Below are 27,422 nucleotides of genomic sequence, written 5' to 3'. Positions count from 1 at the left end.
CGTTTTTAGAGTTTCCATCAATCCAAACTGCTCTCAAGGAATTGTTTGGATTTAGAAAGTATTTCGTCTCATTTTATATCATCATTACAACTTTTTTAAATTTATACATAAAATATAATAAACAATTCAATTTTTTCAAATTTTAAAACAATAATAATATTAAAAATAATATTCTAACAATATTTTTTTTAACTTCTATCTTGTATCTAAAACCATCCCTTCTCATTAAATCCAAACAAGCCCTTAATCCCTGTTTGCAGATTCCGGTCATTGTGTCTGGAGACCTGCAAGAAACATCGATACAGTTCAGTGCCATGGAAAACTAGAGAGATTTTTCATATTTTAATACTTCAACACCAGGGAAAAAAGAAGATTGAGGAAACTTTATACAGCATAAGCCAAGGAGCATTTTCTACTCCCAAAGGAAACTTTTCACTGATGCCAAGATTTTTATTTGAAGGTCTTGAAGATTGAGTTAGAACTAAGATGAGACTGAGTACTATCTTACACAAGACATCTAACATGAGATTTCAGCATAAATCATGCCACTTATGAGTACCTTTCACCTTATCTAATGAAAAATGCTTCCAAAACTGGTTCAACATGAGGCCAGCCTTCAGCAGATAGAACGATTGTTAAGAAATCTGAGGGCATTAAACTTACAGTATAATACTTGCACCACCACCAGCTAACATTGTCCAAATGCGTCCTTTTGAGTTCAACACAGTGAGTTTCAAAGATTCACTTGCCTGCAGTGTCAACAATAGAATATGGTTTATTTTTTTATAAGTAAGGATATGATTTATTCTTTTATTTTATGTTTTGGAGTGGTAAACTCCAGTTTCCATGATTGAACTCAATGACAGGCTGAGAAACCTGATAAAAATTAAATATCAAAAGGAGATATACACATGCAAGTACCTTCTCATTCAATGAATGCAATTACCTGCATATTATAAAGAGATTTTTTTTTTATCAGTAATATCATAAAGCGATTTTAAACTATTTTTTCTATTTTTAACTATGTGTAATATTTTTCCTATTTCTTTTTTAATCTGAAGAAATGCCTTCATTGATCTCCCTTTTGCATGAGTAACACCATAGTTGCTGAAGCATTTGAATCGCAGTTTAATTTCATCCATCAAAGGTCCTTAGACGAGAAAAGTTGGAAGGTTGTGAGATGAGTGTGGCAACAGTTACCAATGAATTGCATTCAAGAATGATGGTTGCTGTCCCCTACTGGCATATTATTTCCAGCTCGCATAAGGCTACTAGAGCCTCAATATCTTTTTTTTTTTTTTTTTATATAAGTAATAATATTGTGTATATATATATATATATATATATATATCAATAGGAGTGATCAAGTACACTGGATGTATACAAGAAAACACCTAACTCATACAAGAGAGCCCCTATGACCCAAAAGCCCATGAAAACCTACCCAAGAGAGCCTCAATATCTTCCATATCCTCGACAGCATTTCTGTTCCTGCTCAATGCCATCATTACATTGCCTTATTTCGTCTCCAAGAACAGCCCCAATTCCAGCCCTCGAATATTAAAATTTTTAGTCCCATCCACAAAATCTTGTCTTTATGCAATCAGAACTTTTGTTCAGTTGACCTTTCTATAGCTCTGAAGCACCATGGTAGCCCTATCTGACCTTCCTTGGATCTTCCTCCACAAATACATGCACTCCGACTATGCAAAATACCCCAGCCTGAAAACAAAAGTGGGCAATATGACTAGAAGACGAACTTTTCTGCACATCCCATATTAGTGACTACCACAAAGTCTGTGAAGCCAACTTTGCAATGTCACCATACATAGAGTTGCTGCGTGTAAGCCTATCCTAAGCTATTGGTCATGTAAAGCCGAGGAGGCACGACAGGTTTCTATACACTGACATATTTATTGGTCATGCTTGTTTGAATCCTTACCTGGTCATAGTTCGCAGCATTTCTCCTCCAGTAAAAGCACAAATATGTTGGCAATACTAGAATCAGACCATAACACATCACCAATAATCCCCACAAGAGCATGTTCCTTTGTTAAAATGGTGGAATCTGTGAGCATCTCTCACTATGATATCCCTTCCCGTAAACTTAGATATATACTTTGTAGCAGTATGACAATCCCCACAAACCCTAAGATTCTTTCTAATTCTAATGGTACTAGATGACCCTGTATTCAGTAGCCCAAAAACAATTGCCAACTTCTCACTATGCGCATACAATAGCTTCTCCTTCATCTCTTCCTCCACATCATGCAATACAAAGTTTAGATCAGGTGTATACCCAGCCTGTCGAATCCTATGCATCACTTTCTCCAATTCAGAATATATCAAATTAGTTTGTGGGTGTGACTGATCCCCAGCAACAAATGTATAGATCTTGTTCTTAATCTCTATAATTGTGTGGCCAGCAATTTTCCTCAACCCTCTTTGTTTCATCAGAGCTCTAATCCTATTAGCTTTGTTCCTTTTGCCTGATGACACATAAATGTTGGACAATAGAACGTACCGACCAGTGTTATCTGAATCTAACCGAAATAAAGATTTTGCAGCGACTTCAGCGAGTTCTACATTTAAATGAATTCTACATGCTCCAAGCAAGGCTCCCCAGACACCAGCATCTGGCCACATAGGCATTCTCTCAATAAAATCATGAGCTTCATTCAGCCGACCGGCTCGGCCCAACAGGTCAACCATACATGCATAATGCTCAGATCTTGGTGTAACGTTAAAATCTCTACTCATGGAATTGAAGCACTCCCATCCTTCCACAAGCAACCCACCATGACTGCAGGCAGACAACACCGATAGAAATGCAATATGGTCAGGCTTTATCGAGTCCTTCATCTGATCAAATAGGTAGAGCGCTTCTCTGCCATGGCCATGTACTCCATATCCTGAAATTAAGGTACTCCATGAGATTATATTTCTTTCCCGCATGTTATCAAAAATTTTCCTAGCATATAACAAATTTCCACATTTAACATAGAGGTCAACTAGAGCAGTTTCAACTGATATTTGGTTTTCAAGAAATCCCCGAGTAATGAACCCATGAATGAAGCGTGCTTGCTGGAAAGAAGCTAAATTTGAACAAGCATGAATCACACTCAAAAGGCTCACGGAATCAAGAGGGATTCTTTCCAATACCATCTGTTTAAAGAGCTCTAAGGCTGTAAGAGGCAAATCAGTTTGCACATAAGCTTCAATCATGGCTGCCCAAGACATCAAATCCTTCTCGAGGATTCCATCAAAGAATCTTCGAGCGATGTCAATTCTCCCACATCGCGCATACATCCCCATTGCTGCATTTCGGACAGGCCGATCCAAGTCAACTCCATGATTTATCACAATTCTACAGACATCATCAGCATCGTTTTCTCTGTGTACACAGGACATCACATTTAAGATAAGAGCCCTGTTTGGTCTGATTCCCTCATCCAACATTCGCGAGAACAACGATAGCCCTTCCTCGTATTGCCCATTCTGTGCACATGCACCAATCATTGAACTCCAAGAGACTATACTTCTTTCAGCAATTTTATCGAACACTAGCCGAGAAATATCAAGACGCTCACACTTACCATACATGGTAACGAGTGAATTACCAACGACGACATCTGAATCATACCCAGATTCTATCAGGTTACCATGAACTATAACCCCAAACTCAAGATCCCTAAAACATCCACATGCCTTGAGAATGAAAGGGTACGTAAAATTGTCGGGTTGAATGCCCCGTAGTAGCATTTTTCTGTACAGAAGCATGGAACGGTTATATAATCCATTGTCGACGAAGCCACGGAGCATTACATTCCAGAGGAAGACATCCGACGATTGGGTCGTAGAGAAGAGGGAGTAGGCATGAGACATGGAGCCTAGAGAGGCGTATTGAGAAATGAGGTTGGTGGAGAAGAAGAGGTTTGAGTGAAGATGTGATCTGAGCATTGAAGCGTGGACGGATTTCAAAGATTGGATGGTTCTGCATTGCTTGATCAATGAAACGCATGTATCCGGCTCGATTGGTCCGAGAAGGAACTTGATTTGCGCTTCTGAGTGGTAGAGGAGGAGGAAACGCGAGGGGTAGGGCATAGGACACAACGAACCCAGCTTCTGCATTAAGAATAAACCACGTGAATTGCCCACCAACTTCATTAGACGTGCCCCCCATTAATAAAAGGGAAAAATCTTATTGCAAGCAAGTTTGTACATCAATTCGTGTATCAATATTGATATGTAATACATATATTTAACGAAATTGATATGTAATACATATATTTAACGAAATGATATGAATTAAAGATGAAAATAATTTTTATGATATAGGAAATTTTCTTCTTCTCTCAAAAATAAATTTTTCATTTTTTTTAAATAAAAAAAATCATTGGAACGCGATATGATGCACGAACTCGCTTGTATCTAGCAAAACCCTAATAAAAGTATGTAGAAAATGTTCCTTGAGAACATGTCCAACTCACAATCTTGGCTTGTTTGTAAAAGAGTCATTCTATATAGCATCTATTGTAGTGATGCACACAATGCACACACTACATGGATGCATGCGATCCATTTTTTTTTTCTTTACCTCTGCAAAATGCATGTTTGGTCTAGATGATATCACATCATGTGTACAAAATGGTTGCTCCTAAACAGTGGTTGTTATCTATATTTATTCTTTGTAAAATGTTTTTCCTCCTAAAATTTTTATCTCATCACATCTCATTTTTAAACATTATTCAAATACAAATATTTTCAAACTAATCATTACAACTCTTTCAAACTAATCATTACAACTTTTCCAAATTTTTAAACAAAAAATAAAAAACAATTCAATTTTTTCAAATTTTTAATAAAAATAATATTAAAAAACTATATTAAAAAACTATATTATAACAATATTTTAACTTTATAATATTTTTTATTCAACTTTTTTCTCTCTCATTTCCCAAAGTCCCATAAAATATAACTCAAAATATATCACTACTATTCACAAACTATCTTACTATTATTTACAAAATTTTCATATCATCTCACTCCCCAAACTTTTCCTAAATAAGAATAATTTTGTTATTTATAACTTCAATGCTTCATCCACAATTGATAAGTTGGGATGATTGCAAATTGAACTGCAGTTAGTTCAAGAGAGGTTTGTGTGTGAGATTACTCACATACCCCTGTATCATAACGAAAATATTTATCAATTCACTCAACAAATTGGTTAGTCATCAAACATACAATTAATTTAATAATTAAGCAATAACGTAGAATAAATAAATTGTGTAACACCAATTTTGATTACGAAGGAAAACCCTTTAAAGAACTCCTCAAAGGTAAAACCTTTCGGGACAGCCAAACCCAAGAAAATTAATCTTATTATTTGAAAATCAATTACAAGTAATTCTCAATTACAAAACCTTTGTAACCTGACTCTCTTCCTTGACCAGACAAACGATCTGTTTGTCTTCTACCGCAGTAGTAGCCAGAACCTCTGGCGATCTTCAAACTATTGACTTCCCTCCTAGAACTCCAGTGACTGAATCACGATCACTCAATCTCCAACATAGAGCACAATCACTCAATCTCCAACATGGAGCACGATCACACTTTTTGAGAGAAACAATATGAAAATTCTCAAAAGAATTTTCTCTCCAAAATATGCACTAAAAAGTGCTCTAAAAAATATTTAGAACTGAATCTTTGTAGATCCTAACAAGTAGGATCCCTTAAATAAACAATCTGATAGAAATTTGATCTACAGTAGGACTCTGCTGATGGAATGAGTTTGGTAGGAATTTGATCTATAGTAGAACTCTGATGCGGGATAATTCCAAACTCTTTATAATTTGGATACATACACTATTGACTTGTCTAAAATATTATCTAACAACCTCTAGATAAAATCAAAATAGCTATAGATAAAGTCAAAATATTTTACATTCATCCAAATTACAAAACTAAAGATAAAATAAACTTTATCATCTTATTCACTTAGTCATTTCCAAAACTTATTAACTTGGTCACCTAGTCTTATTTAAACTTTTATATCTATAATCTCTCATTTTAGCGGTTTGTGACAAAGCCAACTTAATGAATGTCTTGCATCTAAATATTAAATCAGAGAATCTAAATATTTGAATGTAATTTATTCATAAATATTCTAAAAAAATCAAAGCAAAAAAATCTAGGATATTCATTTAATTAGAGGATTATCACAAAAAAAAATTTTCAAAACAAATGTAAAAATGTTCATTTAACTTTCACAAAACTTCTCATTCCATCTTAACTTATCTCATCTAATTATTACAACTTTTATAAATTCTCACACAAAATAAAATAAACAATTCAACTTTATAAATCCCAAAACAAAAATGATATTAAAAATATATCTTATAACAATATTTTATTCAATTTTAAACTTTTATCTCAACTCATCTTATCTCATATGCGAAAACAAATGAGACAAGAGATCGTTTTGAGGAGTGAGATGAGATGTGGATTTTATGAATAATAGTAAGATAATTTATGAATAGTGGTGAGATAGTTTGAGTTGAGTATTTTTTAGGTTTTGGGAAATGAAATAAAAAAAATTGAATAAAAAATATTATAAAGTTAAAATATTGTTAGAATATAATTTTATAATATTATTTTTGTTTGATAATTTGAAAATGTTGAATTTTTTTTTTTTATTTGAAATTTTGGAAAAGTTGTAATGACTAGTTTGAAAATTTTATATTTGAATTATATTTGGAAATTAGATGGGATGAGATCTATTTCCAAACAGATAGAGAAATGATCTCATCTCATCTCATCTCATAATTACAAATTTTTTAAATTTTCACACAAAATATAATAAATAATTTTAACTTTTTCAAATCTCAAAATAATAATAATATTAAAAATAATATTTTAACAATATTTTATTCAACTCATTTAAAATATTCTCATCTCATATCATCTCATCTCACTATCCAAACGAGTCCATTTTCAAACCAAAGCTCAAAATTCTTAATCAGGGCACATCGATTTGGCCAAATGATTTTAAAACACTATCACTCAAATTGCAAATAGTTAGGATTTTAAGCTCATAGGCTTTTTTTAGTATTTAAAATTTAGGATTTGAAATAAAAGCTTACTGTAACATGACAGTAAAAGAGGTATATATAACAGCAAGATAGAAATGGATAGTGAAGTTGATAGCACTCTTCAAGAGGAGCACCTCCAAGAACAAGGAAAAAGAAGGGAAAACGTAGGGCTTCAATATTCATCAGATAATTCTCCCAAGGGTTTCCAGTGTTCACATTATAGATCGACTCTACTATTAGACTTAACTCTAACCATGGGCCAACTACAGACTTATTTAATAAAAGATCAGGCCTACAGCCCAAGATGCAAACTCTAATTGAAATAAAACAAAAGGCCATATACCTGTTTACAAACTTTGAGTTAACTAATACAGGCATTTGTTACATAGGCCGACCAACTACTTAACCCATCGCGGATCAGGATCTTCAGAACTCAACAAGTCAACTCTTCACTTCAGAACAAAGCCTTTTCTTCTCTGCGTTTGCTAGGGTTCACTTCGCCTTCCCTCTTCATATAATCTCTTCCGTCATTTCTCGAGCTGCCCATCCTTGGTCTTGGCCATCACATGTTACATATTCCCCTCATTCAAAACACTTTTCCCGCAAGGTGGGAGAAATCATCCTTCAATCTAGAGTGGATGCAGGGAAGGGTTACATGAGTAATAGCAGGAGGCTTACTTCGAAGGTGAAGGGTGTCGGCAGAATGAGAAGGAACCCTAGCGTCTGAATGATTGTATGAAGGTTATGGGCTTAAAGGGCTGTAGTGAGCTTGGAACGCAAGGCCTTGGGCCATTATTAGTCAACATAATAAAATGTATTGTTACTCTAATGCCCATTAGTCAAAAGGGCAGTTTAGTATTTCTCTTATTTTCTCTTGTTTAGTATAAATCCCTATGTACGTTCCTTAGAGAAGCATCTAGAATTTCATTGTACTGTTCTATTGAACTTGGAGGTACTCCCCTCGAAGAGAGCTTATTATAGAGATTTATGTACATTTACATTTCCAATCCATCATTTTCTATTAATTCTACTAGTTGACTGTCACAAAGTGGTATCAGAGCTTACGATTCTACTATCAATGGCTGAAGGAATGCGCCTAAAAGATCTCTAGGAAAGCTTCCAAGTGTTCAAGAAGCACACCAAAAATCACATACAAAATTATGAGTCTCAGTTTACCACCATCGGGGTGGAGATGCAGGCTATGAGGAGGCAGATGGAGTCCATGATGTAGCAGTTCACCTCCGTAGCAGTAAATCTGCACAATGTGAACAAAGTACTATCAGAGGATCTAATCACAATGTGGACAACACTAGATCATAACAGCTTATATCTCATAATGGTGAGATCCACCCCAGAGCTGTAACGTTGGATTTCCCTATCTTTAATGGTAATGATCCCCATGGCTAGCTTTATAAGGCCAACCAGTTTTTTTCATTTCACAACATACTATCACAACACTATTTGAGATTGGTTTCATTTCATGTGGAGGGCAAGACCCATGTATGGTTCCAAGATTTAGATGAATCTGGTGTGTTAATAGGTTGGGATGACTTTGTAATTACCTTGTTGATAAGGTTTGGCCCTAGTAATTATGATGATCCTATGGAGCAGCTGACTAGATTAAGACACATGGGAACAATGGAGGAATATAAGGATAATTTTGAGGCCTTATCAAACTAACTGAGAGGGTTGTCTGATACTTAGAAGTTAAGTTGTTTTCTTAGTGGACTTAGGGATGACATTCGTTTGATAGTCCGAATGTTCAACCCTAGCAATTTGATAGCAGCCTATGGCCTGGCTAAGATCCAAGAAGAAAATATTTCCCTCTATAAAAGACTCAACTACAGACCCACAAATCCCACATATAATAAACCAGCCTCACTTAAAATCAGACCTAATTACCAATCCCAAACACCAGCCAAACACCAACCCAAAGCTATAGTACCTGTCCAAAAAATCTCTCAAAACCAAATGAAGGAGCGTAGGGAGAATGGTCTTTGTTATCATTGTGATTTCAAATGGAATACAGGCCACATATACCAAAGTCCCAAGTTATACTTAATTGAAGAGGTGGAAGAGGATCAGGTTCCTTTGAACCATGATACGGGACAAGCACTTTCAAGTGAAGAGTGGGTAGACCTGACACTGTTAAGTGTCCAAAGATATCATTACATGCCATAGTGGGGTATTTAATTCCCAAGACAATGAGAGTCAAATGTGAGATTGGTTCTCAAATAGTTATTATTTTAATTGATTATGGTAGCACGCATAACTTCATTGACCCTGCAATTTTGTCTAGAGTTCCCTTAACTGCTAATGAGTATAAAAGGGTGAAAGTTAAGGTATCTAATGGGGATCGAGTACATAGTGAAGGTAAAGCAGTAAGGGTTAATATTGGTGTGCAAGGGGTGGTTTTTAATATGGATATGTATGTCTTGGTGTTGGCTGGGTGTGACATTGTACTGAGCATTCAGTGGTTGCAAGGGCTGGGATCAATTCTTTGAAATTTCCAGCAACTTAAAATGCAGTTTACACACAAGGATACGACAATTACCTTAAAAGGACTCAGCAACAATACTTTAATTGAAGAAGGAAAAATGATCAAGTCTAATAAATTAGAAGGAAAATGGGTACTATTACAGTTCATTAAAGAAGTTACCATTAACCAAAACCCACACATTCCTGAACCAATCCTTCAACTCCTAAAAATATATCCTGACATTTTTGTAACACCCTCAGGCCTACCCCCAACCAGATCACATGACTACACCATCACCCTCCAACCCAATACCAAACCAGTTTCAGTCAGGCCCTATAGATACCCCTACTTTCAGAATGATGAAATTGAAAAAAAAAGTTAAAGAACTGTTGGAATCAAGAGTCATCAGACCCAATCAAAGCCCTTATTCCTCCCTTGTGCTGCTGGTCATAAAGGTTAATGGGTCATGGCGCCTATGTGTGGATTACAGGGCCTTGAACAGTGTAACTGTCAAGAACAAATATCCAATATCTGTGATGGAAGAGTTGATCGATGAGCTACATGGGGCTAAGGTGTTTTCTAAACTCGACTTAAGGTCGGGTTATCATCAGATTCGAGTGAAACCTGAAGACATCCCTAAGACTGCATTCATAACACGCGAGAGCCACTATGAATTTTTGGTGATGCCATTTGGCTTAACCAATGCCCCCTCTACCTTCTAGAGTCTTATTTTAAACCTCATCTCAGACACTTTATTTTAGTTTTTTTTTACAATATTCTGATTTACAGTAAAGACTCAGTAGCACACTTAAGTCACCTTAAGGTGGCTTTTGACATTCTAAGGGAAAATTAATTATTTGCTAAGTTGAGCAAGTGTAGTTTTGGCTGCACAGAAATATCCTACTTGAGCCACTTAATCTCAGGTAATGGGGTAAGAGCAGATCCAGACAATATAAAGTTCATGCTAGATTGGCCAGTCCCAAGATCCTTAAAGGCCTTGAGGGGGTTTCTAGACCTCACTGGCTACTACAGGAGATTTGTAAGAGGATATGGTTCTATAGCTACTAAGTTGACCAGTTTATTGAAGAAAGACAACTTTCATAGGGTGAAGAAGCCCAAGCAGCCTTTGAGAATTTAAATAGGGCTATTACAAAACCACCGGTTCTAGCCCTCCTAGATTTTCAGTCTCACTTTGTCATTGAATGTGATACCTCAAGGCAGCCATTGGAGAAATCTTAATGCAAGGGGCAAACCCTTGGCCTTTTTTTATCAAACACTAAAAGGCAGGACTTTGGTACTCTCTACCTATGAGAAGGAGTTACTGGCACTGGTTTCTTCAGTGCATAAATGGAGGCATTACCTCATGGGCCAGCCCTTTTGGTCAAAACGGACCACCAAAGTCTGAAATTTCTTTTAGACCAGCAAGTGGGGACAGTCATGCAACAGAATTGGATTTCTAAACTAAGGGGGTATGATTTTATAGTTGAGTACAAGAAGGGAAATGAGAACCTGGTGGCTAATGCTCTATCTTGACAAGGGGTGAAAATGAAATTATTGTATCTATGATATCTCTACCCACATGGGATTGGATGACTGAGATTAAAGCCCAGTATTTTTCTGATCAGCAAGTCCAGACTCTATTAAAAAAACACCATGAGGGTTTGTTACCATCACTATACTCAGTGAGAGATGGATCATTGTTTTACAAAAATAGGATTTATATCCCTGTCCATAAACCCCTCCTCTATAAGCTCTTGGAACTAGTGCATAGCAGCCCCATGGGAGGACATATGGGACTTGACAAAACCATGCAAAGACTGAGGAGAGATTTCTACTGGCCAAGGCAGAAATCTGATGTCAAGGAGTTCTTAAGGAATTGTGAGATATGTCAAACTGTAAAGGTGGACAATACTTTACCCAGTGGCCTTCTTCAGCCTATCCTTACCCTCCATGCCATGATTTGATATTACCATGAACTTTGTTGATGGGTTACCAAATTCAGGAGGAATTAATGCCATATGGGTTGTTGTAGACAGGTTTACTAAATATGCTAATTTCATTCTCTTATCCCACCCATACACTGCTAAAACAGTTGCCCAACTTTTTATAAAACACATTCAAACTCCATAACCTATCCCACACTATTGTATCAGACAGAGACCCAACATTTACCAGCAAATTTTGGAAAGAATTGTTCATGCTACAAGGAGTGCAATTGGCCTTTAGCATCGCTTACCAACCCCAAATGGATGGACAAACAGAGGCCGTGAATAAAATGGTAGAAAATTACCTACGAAGCTACGTGGGGGATAGACCAAAAGAATGGTCACAATAGGTGGCCCTAGCATAATGGTGTTATAATTCCAGTGTGCATGCATCAACAAAGGTCATGCCTTTTGAGGCGTTGTATGGGTATAAACCCCCCCAGATGGGTGAGCTACACTACGGGGATAGCCAAAGTACAGGAAGTAGAAGATACCTTACTGCACCGCGACCAACTTTGGTTATTGCTCAAACAAAATTTAGTTAGGGCTCAAGATCATATGAAGAAATACGCAGATAAAGGAAGAAAGGAGCAAACTTTCCAAGAAGGAGACTAGGTTTACCTGAAATTGCAGTCCTACAAACAGTCCTCTGTAAGCCACCGTCAAAACCTCAAGCTCTCACCACGTTTTTATAGGCCTTTTTGGGTGATGCAGAAGGTGGGGGAAGTCGCCTACCGCATTCATCTTCCAGATTCAGCCCAAATACACGACGTATTTCACGTCTCACAGTTAAAACCAAAGCTTCGGTCAGAATCACACAACAATTCCAAGCTTACCACTAGTCGATAAAAAAAGAGTCTTTAAACCAGAACCAGAAGAGGTGCTTACCAGACGGATGAGGAAGGTGAAGAATCGGCCCTTGGTCGAGCTCCTGGTGCGTTGGCAGGGACAACCTCCAGAGGATGTGTCGTGGGAACCCTAACACACTCTTTATATAGAATACCCTCACCTTGTGGGCAAGGTGTTCTAAAGAGGGGACAGTTGTTATACACAGTATACGTGGACATGGATGCAGGGAAGGGTTACATAAGTAGTAGCATGAGGCTTACTTTGAAGGTGAAAGGTGTAGGCAGAATGAGAAGGAACCCTAGCGTCTGAAGGATTGTATGAAGGTTATGGGCCTAAATGGTCATAGCGGCGTGGGCTTGGAACGCAAGGCCTTGGGACATTATTAGTCAACATAATAAAATGTATTGTTGCTCTGATGCCCATTAGTTAAAGGGCAGTTTAGTATTAACTTATTTTCCCTTATTTAGTATAAATCCCTCTGTACGTTCCTTACAGAAGCATATGGAATTTCATTGTACTATTCTATTGAACTTGGAGGTGCTCCCCTCAAAGAGAGCTTATTAGAGAGATTTATATACATTTCCATTTCCAATTCATCATTTTCTATTAATTCTACTAGTTGACTGTTATAATTTACAACAAAGTTTTCAATTTTTGTAAATTTGTAACATTAATATTTATACTTTAGAAAGGAAAATGCCACTCTCATGGAGAGTGGCTATTGAAAATTCTCACTGATTAGTTTATTTATTTATTTAATGATTAAGAAAATATTTTTTAATAAGTTTATATTTTTTATTTTTAAAAATATTTCAAAAGATTTTAAAAATATTTGAAAAAGAATAAAAAAAAATTACATTGGCCACGCTCTATCATCGCTCAACTAAATACTTCCTTCAGTTTCTTGTTAATAAACTAATGAGAAGATTGACTAAATGTGTCATATTATGCCATATGTCATACTAATTAGCTAGCAGGTACCATCAGAATGAAACTTAACCAATCAAAGATCGACATGTAACGTACTAATGTGACGATCCTATTAACATCAAACGTACTTAATTATGAATATCTTGCTCTCTTAGGTATCAATATTTTGAAACTTAAAAACAATTTTCTCGACTTTTAAAAACATAAAAATCTAAATGTTGACTTGCAATTACCTCAAATAAACAAAAAAAAAAAATGGAGAACAAGTAGCATTAAAATGTTATCATAAGTGTGACTTTATTCACTTTTCATAAAATTATAAACAGAACTTCTACGTACAGTCGCCCCGTGCAAACGGGGCGTAAACGGCATATATAATAATGCCATGTCAGTTTTTATTTATTATTAAAAAAAAAAAACGAAAAACATAGCATCTGGCTTTGGTTTAGTATTCTGGTTTTTGAGATAGCTTCCATCGACTGTACGTAGAAGTTCTGAGCTTGCGTGGTGCTCTGGGTAATCTTCCGTGTTGCCTGGGTCATCTTCTGTGTGGGTCTTCGACTTCACCACATCAAGACGTCTAGCAAAACGGTGCGTTGACTCTCTGTAAAGGTATTGAATTTTTACACATCGTTGTGGTCTTCAAGTGAATATGTGCTCACCTATCTGCGTGGGTCATTTTCCTTGTGTGGGTCTTCGACTTCATATCAGTGCAAAGTTCCATGAAATGTCTCAAATAAGTGTGGCTATTTGTTCCCTGAATTTACCGTAGTCTTCAATTCATTTCGTGGTCTTCAAATCTTCAAGTGGAGCTGTGCTAGTATTTTCTTCAAGTATTCCCAGTAAAAAATTGAAGCTTGAGTACAATGGTAAAGTTATGTTTTTTATTTGCCCTTGTTTCATGTGTACGAGGGATGGAATCGTCATCTCCTGCTTCGACTTCAAGTGGAATCGCAGAGGAAAGTGGAATCGCAGAGGGAGGGAATGGGAAAGGAAAAAATGAAGAGGGAGGAGCTTGATGTAAACGGTGCGTTTCGATGAGGACCAAAATTTTGAATAACTGTTCGAAAGACTGAGACGGTGCGTTTTGAAACACTGATTCCACATCAGCAGCCGCTTGCGCGGCGTCTACCCCGGGCGACTGTCTTCAGCATTTTTCAATTACAAATGTTATTAAGGGGATAAAAACATCGAAATTGATAATTCAAATATCATTTTGTAGATGTAAATGATCGTGCAAGCTAATAACAAGTCATATTTACATCCATGTCAATTTTCTCGCTAATTATGAAATTATCATTTATTTTAAAATTTAAAATTAATAAAAAAATAGATTTAATATTTTATATTATAAATATTGTTTCTAACATGTGGGTCAAAATCTCAAAGTAGACTGAATATATAAAATATTTAATTAATTAGATAAAGGGTATTAATCTAGGGTCAGAATTAAAACTCAAGACATATATTCTTACAGTATGTAAAACTCATTACTTGTCTCAAAAATTTAAATCGATAAAAATAGATAGATTTAATTATTTATATTTTCTTAACATCACCTGACGGCCAAAAAATTTAAAGTTTTAAGATTTTGAAATGGGGATAAAAACATCGAAGTAAAGTTTCAACCAATCCAAACTTCTCAATCGTTTGCCTTTTCAATCAAGGAAGCCCGATGTTGAATTATTCACCACGGACCTCGCAACCAAATTATTTTTGGGATTTTTGCTGACACAGGAGCAAAAAGAATTGTGAAACTATGCCGCAGACATGATGCAATCAATTGCCTGTTTGCAGATTCCGGTCATTGTCGCCTCCGGCCCAAAAACCTGCAAGGAAAACATCGAGATACAGTTCAGGGAAAACAGAAGTGGGCCGGGGTAAAAAATAAAAAAAAAAATAGACCTGTTGACCTATTGAAAACTGTTTTTATACAGTATAAGCTTAAGGCACACTTTCTACTCGAAAGGAAACTCTCTCACTCACGCTAAAGCTTTTTATTTGTAGGTCTTGAGGATTAAGTTAGAACTAAAGTATGGTGACTAAGCACAACTGTAACACAAGCCACAAGGCACGTACTGTGAGATTTCAGCATAAACCATGCCATTTATGAGCACCTAAGGGCAGCCTTACGCAGACAGAAAGATGGTTGTGGATTCTGAGGACATTAAAATATATGTGCCTCATCCTGCCCCCCCTCCTCCACAAAGAAATACTCACGGGTGGTCGCAAAACTCTCAGCCATCAGCCATCAGCCATAAGTGGGGCAACCGCTTACAGATTTTTATGACAAATGGTTTCCAGAAAATAACTCCACTACCTACCTCAATGGGTACACCAAGTTCCTCTCCCAAAGTGCGCATCTTTGCCAAACCAGTCTGATAGTTTGGACCACCTCTTCGGACATAGAGGTGCATTCTTGCTGCCTTTAATTTGGACTCCTGTCCCACACATACACAGAATTAATTGGTGAAGAAACAAACTAAAGCTTACTGGATAAATTCAACTAGAGCACACCTTCTCTTTAAGAGCTCGAATTATCCCATTGAAAGTGGCAGCAACATCTGTGAAGTTAGCAATGCCTCCTCCAATAAGAAGGGCTCTCTTACGACCATCAGGGTCTGCAGTAGCACACTGCAAAACATTAAGCATATCCTGTTTCAGGACAAATGAACAAAGAAATAGAAGCTGAAGTCCCAACAGAAGCCAAAATATTTTCTTACATCAACAACAACTCTTGCATATTGCAACACCTCTTCCTCATTTGGAGCTCCACTATACTCTGCATAGTTACCAAGCTCCTGGGCATAACCCAAATCTCCAACCTAGTTAAATGGAAAGAAAAAGAAAGTTGCACAAGTATCAAAAATCCTGCAGCATTCTTAAAGAGACACGCATTACCAAGCTTTACAGCAAAGATGAGATTATGATGTAATTCATGACAATGGCATGTGCACTATAGGACATTATATTGGATCCCTTACAGTGTCCGCATATATAACACTTGCACCACCACCAGCTACCATTGTCCAGATGCGTCCTTTTGGGTTCAACACAGTGAATTTCAAAGATGCACTTGTCTGCAGTGTCAACAATAGACTATGATTTATACTTTTATTATATGGTGTGGAATGGTAAATTCCAGTTTCCACGATTGAACTCAATAATAGGGTGAAGAAAGTTGATAAAAATTAAGTATCAAAAGGAGATACACCCATGCAATTACCTTCTCATCCAATGAGTGAATGAAGCTCTCTGTAGGGCTCAAGACTCTTCCAAAAGGCAGTGGAAACTCAATGTTACCCCACCTGAACATATAAAAATAAATCCATAAGGCAGCATTGTGCCAAATGCATTGGTAGTGCATTTCTGATGTGAATTAAGCATGTGTTAAGAAACAAACATCAATAAATGTATACTTCTTGAAGTTCTTAAAGGCAGCAGTGTCGTCCAATTCTCCCCTCATATCCAAGGGGTATGGCTCCCCGTTTACCAGTGTGAATGGATTCATCTCTATGAAACTGAAGTCAAGATCTATGAGAAGGAAATGAAAAGGTTAGAATTGAACAATAACAGTTTAAGAAGATTTCCAAGTCAAGTGCAAGTGATGATCAAAAGGAGAAATTAGTTTATATCTAATAAGATCTCTACATAATCTAGCATATACGTATGAATGAAGAAAAAGTCGGATAGAGCCGTATATCTTTTTCAGAAATTGTGTTATTTCTCAAGTTCTATCAATGCAGCCGAGCACAGGCAGCTTTTTTACACATTGCATACCTTGAAATACATTAAACACGCCCATTATGAAGTCAGCAATTTTCCCCCGAACCTAAGCAAAATAGATGTTAGAAACAGTACATGTCAGATACACTAAGATAGCATTACCAAAAAAGACTGAAAGCAACATCAAATCAAGCAGGAAAATTACGAGCATAAGAAATTCGTAAATCAGACAGATTAAATAGCATCTAAGGGCATTAAATATGTCACAAGGACACATGGAAAATCTATCAACCGATCATCCTTAGGCCAAAGTTTTTATAGACATCTGGGCAGAGGTGCAATGAAAGTAGAAACACTAAAAGACCTCTCAGATTACTCATCAGTCAATGTATCAACCATTGCTAAAGGTTGTAGAAGTCATTCGAATTGGAGAACAAACAAGAAATTATATAATTATACCTAAACTCACCTCCAAGGGTAGTGTAGCAATCAATGGGGCGCAAATCTCCAATGTCATCGCCTTCTCAGTAGGAAGGTATATAGTCTTAACCTGTATAAATCAAATAAATATCAACCTTTGAGATATAAATACTCTTAATAATAGACAGGGTAAGAAAAATAATTGTGTGTGTGTTTGGGGAGAGAGAGAGAGAGTACAAATGAACTGTATGGACATACTTTATCCCAGTTCTCTTCAATTTCAATACCCCCACACTCTGAAAAGCTAATGGTGCATCCAAGCCTTTCAGAGACTATTGATAGGTAATATTCTTGGTGATGGGGAACAAATGGCTCAACAATGAATGTAGTTATTGGTGCCTTGCAACCACCCATCTCAACCTAAGGAACATCCGATACCAACATCAGCAAATTGAAAATCATACAAATAATAATCAGGACAATGCAACAAATGTGTCTCACCCATCACCTGAACGCCAAGGCGAGCTTTCACAAACTCCGCAACCTGAGCTAAATCCAAGTTCAACGCCACCAAGCCACTCTTTCCACGCTTGCCAAACAACATGTCGGGCTTCACAACCAATCTTGTGGACGAAAGCCATGGCTCTTCATTTGTTAACTCCGTAAAGTCCGTTACCTCTGTCACCTGAACCATAAAAATGATACTCAATCACCTTTTAACAAGATATCTTCTTCTCCTTTTTCCTTCTTTTTATTTCTTCTTTTATTAAAAGACACTATGTTACATTTACTATAAAAGACGAACAGGAATTAAATCATCGTACAGTTTAAAGGATGACATAAGTTCAAAGCAAAAAAAACAGATGTAATTCAGCATGTCCTGCTTAGCTTATGTCTGTTTTTTAAGAGATTACTACATGAATAAATTCATACATGCATGCATGCATACATACATATATATATAAATTATATTCTGAAGTCGGATGGCCTGTTGTACGTGGCATAATTTGATTTGAAAGATAAATTTTAAAATTTGAATATTACAAATTAAATCTTGTCATTTAAGTGATATAAATGGTGTGCTTGAGAATAAAATAACTCATATATAAACACACGCAACTTATTATCGTTGAATAGAGTGTAATGAACTCAACGAGATACATTAAAAAATGCCAAGAACATTACGTAATTTTACTTCCCAGAAGAATCACATACACGCATGCATATACATACATAGAAACACAAAAAAGTGAATATCCTTGAATCGAATACCGTAAACTCAACTTGATACATCATTAAACGCCGAAACAATTGCTACATTAACTTTTTCCAGATATCATATTACAAGCATCTATACACATACAACGAAAAATACACTCATACGATACGTGGAATTTTGTGTGTACATGCATACACACACATTCGTATAACTAACTGTATATAATTTAGACAGATTTGCATCTAAACCAATAAAATTAATATCAAAAACCAAAAATTTCTAGAAGCTTCTGAGTTCTGACCGAATAATAGTTAATTCTCACTTTATTTATATACATGTTATTACGAATTAGAAGTTTACGAAGTTGATAAAAAAACGTTTTCAAATGCTAAAGAGATGTCAGGAGTGATCACAAGGGAAACAGTAAAGGCGGCTCCGGAAGAAACTAGAAGCATCGGGATGGATAGAGGGAGGAGAGTGAAGCTACCTGGGCGGAGTGGATCTGGAGGTCGATGTTGGCGAGACGTTTGAGATGCTCCTTCAGCAGGCGCTTAGAATCGTACTCTCTGATCTTCTTCCTCGCCATTTTTCACAAAGAATTTTGCAACAAGCAGCAGCAGCACCAACAACAACAAAAAATTACAACCACCTCTGGATCAGAGTGGAAGAAGATCTGTGAAGAAATAGAGAGAGAGAGAGAGAGAGAGAGAGAGAGAGAGAGAGATGGGAAGCAGAGCGGGTTGGAATGGGTTGGGTGGGTAGTTGGGTGGCGCAAGGATTGCAATGCCTTTTTATTTTTTATTTTTTTTTATGTCGAGAAATCTCTCAAACGCAGGGCCTTCGACCCACATAGTTAATTTCAGTTCCGTGCACTACGCTGAAGTTTTCTACATTAATTAATTATATATAAATTAATTTTTTTATTAATTATTATTCATTATTTTGTACTTCATATTTTAAGAAAAAAAATTATCAGAGAATATGAGGATGAATAATAATTTATGTATAATAAAACTCATTATATATATATTTATGAATTTACAAATATCTAAATATTATAATATTATCTTATGAGTCCAAGGACTATTCAACTGACCCAACTCGACCCGAAAACTCATCTTCTAGGCCAGTTTGAAATTTTTTTGGAATTCTGACCCGACCTTTTTTTTTTTTGTAGTGTGTGTGGGGTAATAATCTAGAAAATTTTGATTATCATTCTATATAAAAAATCTGAAATAGTTTATTCCAATGCTCTTTTGTGATTTTGTGTAGGAGGTTGTAATCGTGCACTAATTTGTAAAATTTATTTTTTTCTGAATTTCAATGTAATTGGAGTTTACATTAATGTCCTACGATTCATTGTATTTTCAACCGATGGCTCTATATTTCTTCTCATTGTTAGACTCTGATTTTCTTGTCATTTTTCAATTAAACCACTTTTGAGAATAGTTAATGAGTGGTGGAAGTGATGAGCAATACCACTTTACAGTAAAACATAGTCAAATACTAATAACAAAACATGATAAAAAAAACAAAGATCATTGCATTTGACACTAATTTGCAATTAATAACTGTTTACATAAAAAAACAATTCAACCAAAAGCAAATTCTTGGTTATACCAAAAAGAATAATATCATGCTTTCATCATAAAAAATAATATCATTGTTACATCAATCTCGAAAGATCCACAAGGAAAATCCATAACTAAGCCCTCTCTAATTAGAGCAGCAATCAATAGAAATTCACCATCACCAATCACCACATAATACTTAAAATCGAACTGCAAACAGCAAAGAAGATTATGCATCAATTATCTTGGAAGTATAAAAAACTAGGATCAAATGCATGATATTATAATACTATATAATCCAATCAATGACTTAACCAATCAGCAAGTAAAAATGGTCTTACTCTTGGATTAGCTAGTTTTGGTCTAAAAGTACTTCAAGTAATCTTCAATCGATCTTATTCAAAATATTCTTCAAAGTTATCTCTACATGAAAAAAATTATGTTAAACATATAATTAATTGAAAAGACTATATGAAAACAATTCTCAAATATGAATTTTACCGGTTTATAACTTATAGTTTTCAGTATCTTCCATTACATCTTGAGAGTCATAATTAATGGAGGGAGTCATCAACCAATTTTGTGTGCAGATATGAGATTCAACTGTTGTCGAGCTACGAAATGAATCTAAAACACGACCTCCAACGTTAAATACTAGCTCAGAAGCAACAATAGATATGAAAATAACTAACACATCTCGAGCTATATTGGTAAGGATCGGATATCTGCTTGAGTTCACCTTCCATCATATTAGAATATCAAAGTTGGTTGTCAATCCTTCAACACTTTTCATGAAATACTTATCCAATTCTGATTAGACTTTATCACACCTTTTGAAGCTTGATATTAGTTATACATACTGAATAGATCATCCTCATTATCATAAGAAGTGTTGCTTTAGGTCTCACCAACACTTGACCAAACTCTACATGAACCTACAGATATCTAAATATTATAATATTATCTAATGACAATCCTAAATATGATATCCAAATAAATTTATATTTGAAAATTTAAGGATAACCATGACTGCCCTTTGATACATACCAATACTCCAAATATTTTTTGCCAAAATTATTGGTACCAGATAAGCAAGGCATGGTCAGCATCACAGTATTCTGATCAAGCATATTACACTCTCCTTGACTCGGCAATAACTAGCCGCATTACAGGTGTTAAAAAAAAAAACAAAAAAAATGGTAAAACGATAAACTGGACCGATTTGGTTTGATATCGAGTTTTTTATTTTTTTTAAAACCAATCACGATTACGATTTTTCTTATTTTGAAACTGTACCAAATCAGATCGGTTTATATATATTATAATTTTTATATATAATATTTAATTATATATAAAATAGTTTTGTATTATATGATAAATTATTAATTAATATAATATTAATTTTAAATCTTATATTATTATAATCTATTGTATTAATAATTATAACAATACTATACAGTGAGTATTAATAGTTATATTATAATATACTATAATATATCATCATTATAGTATTATACACTATAATATACTATTATATATATATTATATAATATAATATATAGTATATTAAAACCGGACCGAAACCGATAAAATTAGAAGTACCGGTTTAGGGGCGTAACCGGTGCGGATTCGGTTCTTGAAAATGTAAAACTGGTGCATACCGGTTCAGTCCCAAATTTTGATCAAAATCATACCAAATCGAACCGATTACACCCTCAAACTGGATATTCTATTGCCAGTTGGCACCAAAAGTAGAAAGGACAATATCAATTTATTAAAGCAGATGAGATAATTAGTGAATAATAATTAAATCATTTGAGTTAAAATATTTTATGGAATTTTGAAAAACGAGAGAAAAAAAAATTGAATAAAAAATTATAAAGTTAAAATATGATTAAAATATAATTTTTTAATATTAATTTTATTTTAAGATTTGAAAAAAGTTGAATTGTTTTTATATTTTGTTTGGAAATTTAGAAAAGTTATAATGATTAGATGAAAAATTTTAAAATTTAAAAATTTGGAATTGAAAAAATTTTGCGTTTGAATGATATTTTGATGTTAAGATGTGATGAGATGATTTAAAAAATTTGTGAAACCAAACTAAACTTGGGCCACGTTTGGATGTTGAGATGAGATAAGAAATCTGTGAATAGCAATAAAATAGTTTGTAAGTAGTAATAAAATAATTTGAGTTAAGATGTGTTATTGAATTTTGAGAAATAAGAGAGAAAAAATTGAATAATAATATTACAAAATTAAAATATTATTTTCTTAATATTATTTTTGTTTTGAGATTTGAAAAATTGATTATTTAGTTTTGTATGAAATTTTGTGAAAGTTGTAATAATTAGATAATGATTAGTAGGGGTGTAACCGGTCGGGTCCGGTTCAGTTTTGGACAAAATTTAGAATCGAACTGGTATGTACCGATTTTTCACTTTTCAAAATCGATTACGCTTCGGTTATCCTCTTAAACCGGTACATCCGGTTTTACCGGTTTCCGGTCCGGTTTTCCGATTTTTTTAAAATGTAAAAAATATATAATAAAATGTTATTTCTTATGATAAAATATTATTAATAATTTAATATATATATTATGTTTAAAGCATATGATCAATTAAATTTTCATTTTTAAGATTAAATTTTTATTTTATAAATTATAATAACATTATCTTATATATAATTATATTAATAACATATGATCAAACAAATTATAAATGTTCATATTTAATATTGACATTTTATGTTATAATTTATAAATTATAATATGAAATTATTTTATATATGATATATAATTATATATTATATATTATATTTAAAACTTCTATATATAAATATTTTGTATAATATATAAAATTAATTTTTATATATATATTTTTTCCAACCGGTCTGATTCGGTTCGGTCTGGTTCCGGAAACTACGGAACTAAAACTGGACCGGTTACGGCCGATTTTCATAATATAGGAACTGGTTTCGTACTGGATCGGTTCAAAACCGGACAAACCGGTCCGGTTTCCCAGTTTAAATTTACACCCCTAATGATTAGAAGAAAAAGTTGGATATTTAAAATTGAAAAGTGTTTGTATTTGAGTGGTGTTTGAATGTTGATATGAGATACGATAATATAAGATTTCTCATCTCATATGGGGATCCAAACGAACCTAAAAAAGGTTCACATGTCAGCGGATCGAGGGTTCTCCACATTTCCCGTTGTGTTTCATATAAGTTCCCAGGTCTAGAATGTGGCCTAGCGATGTCAGACTGATTTGTCCTATCAGTTACTTGATCCATTTCCCTGGTTGACCCCTAGCTTCAAGCCTGGTCCTGGTGACCCTGAGACCGAGTTTTGGGCCGAGGCCCTGTGGGCTTTGTGAAGTTGGGAAAATCTCTTTATAGTTACCCTGCCAATTCTTCTCGGACAGGTCCGGGGAAAATTTTTCCTTCTTTCGTTTAGTCTTTGCGTTGTAAGACTCCTCAGCTTCTTTTGTTCTGAGCTGAGCAATGGTTGGTCTCCAACTTTTTATGGTTGCATTATGACGGTTTTGTTTCGCATTGAATGGCGTCCCTTCGACTCTTCCATCATGACCTCGTGTCAGGTAGTCATTTATTTCTCTCGTCGTATCAACAAATACACTGTTGAAATCGTGGCAATCGAGGTATTTTGATGCTTTGGGGGACACGTGGAGTTACGTTGCCTTGACAAGTCAACCGTCGATTTTGCCTATATAAGGCTCTTTCCTCCCTTGTGGTAGTTCACTTCACTTATTCTCTCTTCTACTTTGTTCTCTACGTTCCTTTCCCACTTTTAGACTCCTTCCTTTTCATCATTCTCTTCTAGTTTCCCTCCGAAATTCCTTTATTTCTCTTTTGTTTACTCATGGCCTTGAAGAAATCTTCGCACCCTTCTCGATTGGTTAGGTCCTCTGGTGATGCTCAAGCTGCTGTTGCCAGGGTGGCACCACTCCGAAATAGTTCGTCGGCTTTTTGTGGTGATCAATGGTGACTCCTGCTAAACTGGAGTCGTTGCAAGAGACCTATAGGGTCCCTTCAAAGGTCAAGTTTGTGGGGCCCTCTCCTACCAAAGGGGCGGTAGACTCTAAGGGCTTTGGCACCAAGGTTGCGGTGTATCCCGCGATGTTCTCTTGCGGTCTTAGGTTGCCCTTCTATCAACCGGTGCAAGAAGTATTAGCCTTCTTCGAATTGGTGCCTGCACAGCTTCATCTCAGTGCGTGGAGGATTCTTGTTTCGTGCTGCGTCATTTGGCGTCGTGCGTTAGCGAAGGTCAGGTCAGACTACCCACATAGTCTGTGAGTTCTTCCTTACCCACATAATTTTGAGGAGGGGCCAGCACCTCTACAGCTTCCAGCCAGTCTAGGAGTTGGTTCGTCTAGAGGCGCGACATACCGTTGTGAATGGGTATAGTCGCCGATTCTTCTTTTTATAGGGCGATGGATGGGAGTTCCAGGTCAGACAGACCATTAAGAGCCTGTTTCAAGTTTTCGCTATATGGGGCACCGTGGACGGGGATAAGGGTCGTCGGCCTAGCCCGACCCCATAGGAGGCACTCAGGCTCAAGGTCGTTCGAGCTTGGGTGGAGGCGTATTTAGACGACGTTTCTTCAGAGGCTTTTCTGATTGAGGATAGCCTTCGTCGATATCTGGATCCCCCAGCCAACTTGCTCTTCGACGTAGGCTTCCCGATAAATCCAGTCATGTCGCGCACCCGAAGCCACTCCCCTAGTCCGCCGGTGGAAGGGAAGGGAAAGAAGCCCCGGAGGATCTGTCCTATCAGATCTAATTTTGATAATGTTCCCATTCCTCACGGGGGTCCTTTTGCGTTATCCGGCACGAGCCGTCGGTGCCCAAGAATATGACAACGATAGTGAATCCTCCTCGCATCATGTCATCAGTTCCAGGCGTTGTTTCTGAAACTACTCCCGTGGTCAAAGTCATTTCCTCTGATGATGTCGAAGTGGCAGAGACTGCTGTTTTGGTCTAGGAGGCGACGACGCATGTGGCTCCTAACAATGGGGGAAGGTGAGGAGGTCATTGATGATGTCCCAGCGAACCTTCAACTGACGGCCTCGACGGGCCGCACTGACTGCATTCGCAAGATGGAGGGTAGACTCAAGAGGCTATTCGCCAGGGTAAAATCTTTACTTACACACTCATTAGGCCTTTTGGTTGTTTCCTTTCTTGATCTTGATTCGGAATTTTGAGGGTTAGAGCATCTGGCGGCCTTCAGCGTGGACAGTCGAAATGAGGTAATGAGCGAGAACCAGGCATTATGTTTGCTTGTGCAATTGGCCTTAGACTGTGCGGCGAAGGAGCAGAGGCAGAAGGAAGAGGCCGATGAGGCCCTCACTAACTTGTTGAGATCCTAGGGCGAGGTTGGCGCTCTTCACCTCGAGGTCGTGCTTACTTTAGAGGCGAGGGAGGTGCTGGTGCAGTCTCTTAACAACTACTAGCAGGAGCTTGACTGGCTGCAAGCCGAAAACTTGGAACTGCACAAGCGGCAAGTCTTCGATGCCCGGTCATACAGATGGTTGGAAGGGAGATTTAGGGAGGTTTCCACGTCCCTGACGAAGAAGAGAAAAGCCCTGGAGAAAGAAAGGAAGTGAATGAGGTTCTTGGAGACCGACCAGGGTGAGGCCAGGTGGGTCTTAGAGGCTCATGAAGCTACTGTCTGTAGTTTACGGGAGAAGTTTTCATATGTTCGTGGCATTCACAATGACGCGTGGCGCCTTGGTTATATCGACGGCTTAGAGTGGATGAAGACTCACGTTCTCCAGAACCCTTGGTACGACCTAAAGGTCCTTTGTGCGGGGGATATTCCTCCCCATAAGGAATCTCTGGATTGGGGTGCTCTCCTCGGGAAGGGTCTAATTTCGAGCGCCCTCAATGGTTGCCCCCTAGGAACGATCATGCCCGCTGAAGATCTACTTTCCTCGGCCGCAAGCTGCATGACTCTTTTTGGGCAGATCTTCTTGCTCTTCTCTGGTGTTGTGGCCTTAGACCACATTTTCAACTTCTCGTTCTCGCCCTTTTGCTTATTGAGCTCATCTTCAAGCCCACTCCTGTCCACTGTCTTCACCTCCTCCAACAGTTTCTTATACCTCTCCTCAGCTGGTAGGTGGTTTCCGGTGGCTTCTAGGCGATCATTATCACCTTGAGACTCAATTAGTCCCCTCGTTACATCTTTGTTGATTTTTTTAGAGGTAACCTAGGTCGTTATTAACACGTCATAGTGATGGAGATATATGTCTGCCACTTCCACTGAATATGACCTGATTAGGCTTGATTGCGATGAGCCGCCTTACTTTACATCTTGCTCCTGGTTGCTTTACGGCCTTATGTTGTAACTTGTTCTTTGTAACTTAGCGACTCCATGTTGTAATTTGCTCTTTGTAATTCTGTGGCTTTATGTTGTAGCTTACTCTTTATAACTCTCGGCTTTATGTTATAACTTGTTATAATTAATGATATCGCATTATATGTTGTTGTGCCCGGCTATTTGTCTTTTTGCATTCCTTTTCGTCTTTTTCTTTCATCTTCTCTTTTTTTTTTTTTTTTTTTAATGTATACACCTATATGCTGCTGCATTGCGACTTGTATATAACTTTTATCAATGAAAGTATTAGGCACTTTTGTCGTGCCGGGCTGCTTGTCTCTATCATGTTTTCCATTCGTGCATTTCCTTTTCTTTTCTCTTTTTTTTTGTTTGTTTGTTTGTTTGTGGCCGGCGTGGGGGACTTTGGCGCAGGAAATCACAAGATTTCTGACTACTCCGCTGGCCTTCCGTTCATCTGCTTGCATTGTGTTCGTTCGCCCTTACTGGGTAGTCGTCCTCTAGGGACCTTCATGTAATTTTACTTGATGAGATTTTGGTTGTATGTTGCCGCTGCACTTACTCGCTTTATGCTACACCTTGCTCTCCTTAACTCTGTAACCACGTGTTGTGACTGTCAATGATCAATAATATTACCTTTTGTTGACCGTACCTTTTGTTGGCTGCAAGGATTCGCCTTACAAGGCTTTATGGTCCACCCCACTAGTGTTTAGCCTATGCCTAACGACCCTACTGGTTGTCGACTTTCTTGTTCACGCCGCTTTCATCTGTCTTTATCGTGTAGTCATTCTTCTAAGG

At 36.7% G+C, this 27,422-nt stretch overlaps 2 protein-coding genes across 4 annotated transcripts; both read right to left on the bottom strand.

The window, feature by feature from the left end:
- Positions 1 to 199: 199 nt before the first annotated feature.
- On the bottom strand, positions 200 to 4,136 carry LOC108987857 (pentatricopeptide repeat-containing protein At1g11290, chloroplastic-like). Of its 3 annotated transcripts, XM_035695391.1 has the most exons (4): positions 1,943 to 4,136; positions 1,445 to 1,722; positions 664 to 749; positions 200 to 284 (listed from the first exon to the last, which is right to left on the bottom strand). In XM_035695391.1, the coding sequence occupies exon 1, from the start codon at positions 4,129 to 4,131 to the stop codon at positions 2,020 to 2,022; it is 2,112 nt and encodes a 703-aa protein (XP_035551284.1). In that variant the 5' UTR covers positions 4,132 to 4,136; the 3' UTR covers positions 200 to 284; positions 664 to 749; positions 1,445 to 1,722; positions 1,943 to 2,019. The 3 variants fall into 3 exon arrangements, with proteins under 3 accessions (XP_035551284.1, XP_018816431.1, XP_035551282.1); XM_018960886.2 differs by having other exon boundaries at positions 1,445 to 4,136; XM_035695389.1 differs by lacking the exons at positions 200 to 284; positions 664 to 749 and adding an exon at positions 777 to 946 and having other exon boundaries at positions 1,445 to 4,136.
- Positions 4,137 to 14,956: 10,820 nt separating this feature from the next.
- On the bottom strand, positions 14,957 to 19,506 carry LOC108987913 (ATP-citrate synthase alpha chain protein 3). Its single transcript, XM_018960980.2, has 12 exons — positions 19,190 to 19,506; positions 17,992 to 18,168; positions 17,742 to 17,903; positions 17,533 to 17,613; positions 17,118 to 17,169; positions 16,757 to 16,871; positions 16,564 to 16,645; positions 16,322 to 16,417; positions 16,061 to 16,162; positions 15,855 to 15,971; positions 15,662 to 15,778; positions 14,957 to 15,166 (listed from the first exon to the last, which is right to left on the bottom strand). The coding sequence occupies exons 1-12, from the start codon at positions 19,286 to 19,288 to the stop codon at positions 15,095 to 15,097; spliced, it is 1,272 nt and encodes a 423-aa protein (XP_018816525.1). The 5' UTR covers positions 19,289 to 19,506; the 3' UTR covers positions 14,957 to 15,094.
- Between the last annotated feature and the right edge of the window lie 7,916 nt (positions 19,507 to 27,422).

The sequence above is a fragment of the Juglans regia genome, chromosome 11, assembly GCF_001411555.2.
Source record: "Juglans regia cultivar Chandler chromosome 11, Walnut 2.0, whole genome shotgun sequence".
NCBI classification, from domain to species: Eukaryota; Viridiplantae; Streptophyta; class Magnoliopsida; order Fagales; family Juglandaceae; genus Juglans; species Juglans regia.
Note: the sequence above shows the minus strand (reverse complement) of the source record. Positions and strands in the feature narration are given on the sequence as shown.

What these genes read in the sequence shown, in the direction of transcription:
- LOC108987857 (XM_018960886.2), bottom strand. Translation starts at nt 4,131, where the DNA reads ATGCAGAAGCTGGGTTCGTTGTGTCCTATGCCCTACCCCTCGCGTTTC.
- LOC108987913 (XM_018960980.2), bottom strand. Translation starts at nt 19,288, where the DNA reads ATGGCGAGGAAGAAGATCAGAGAGTACGATTCTAAGCGCCTGCTGAAG. An exon ending in TCCAGATCCACTCCGCCCAG is followed by an intron (nt 18,169 to 19,189) that starts GTAGCTTCACTC and finishes TTTATGGTTCAG; the next exon opens with GTGACAGAGGTAACGGACTT. An exon ending in ATGCAAGAGTTGTTGTTGAT is followed by an intron (nt 15,972 to 16,060) that starts GTAAGAAAATAT and finishes AATGTTTTGCAG; the next exon opens with TGTGCTACTGCAGACCCTGA.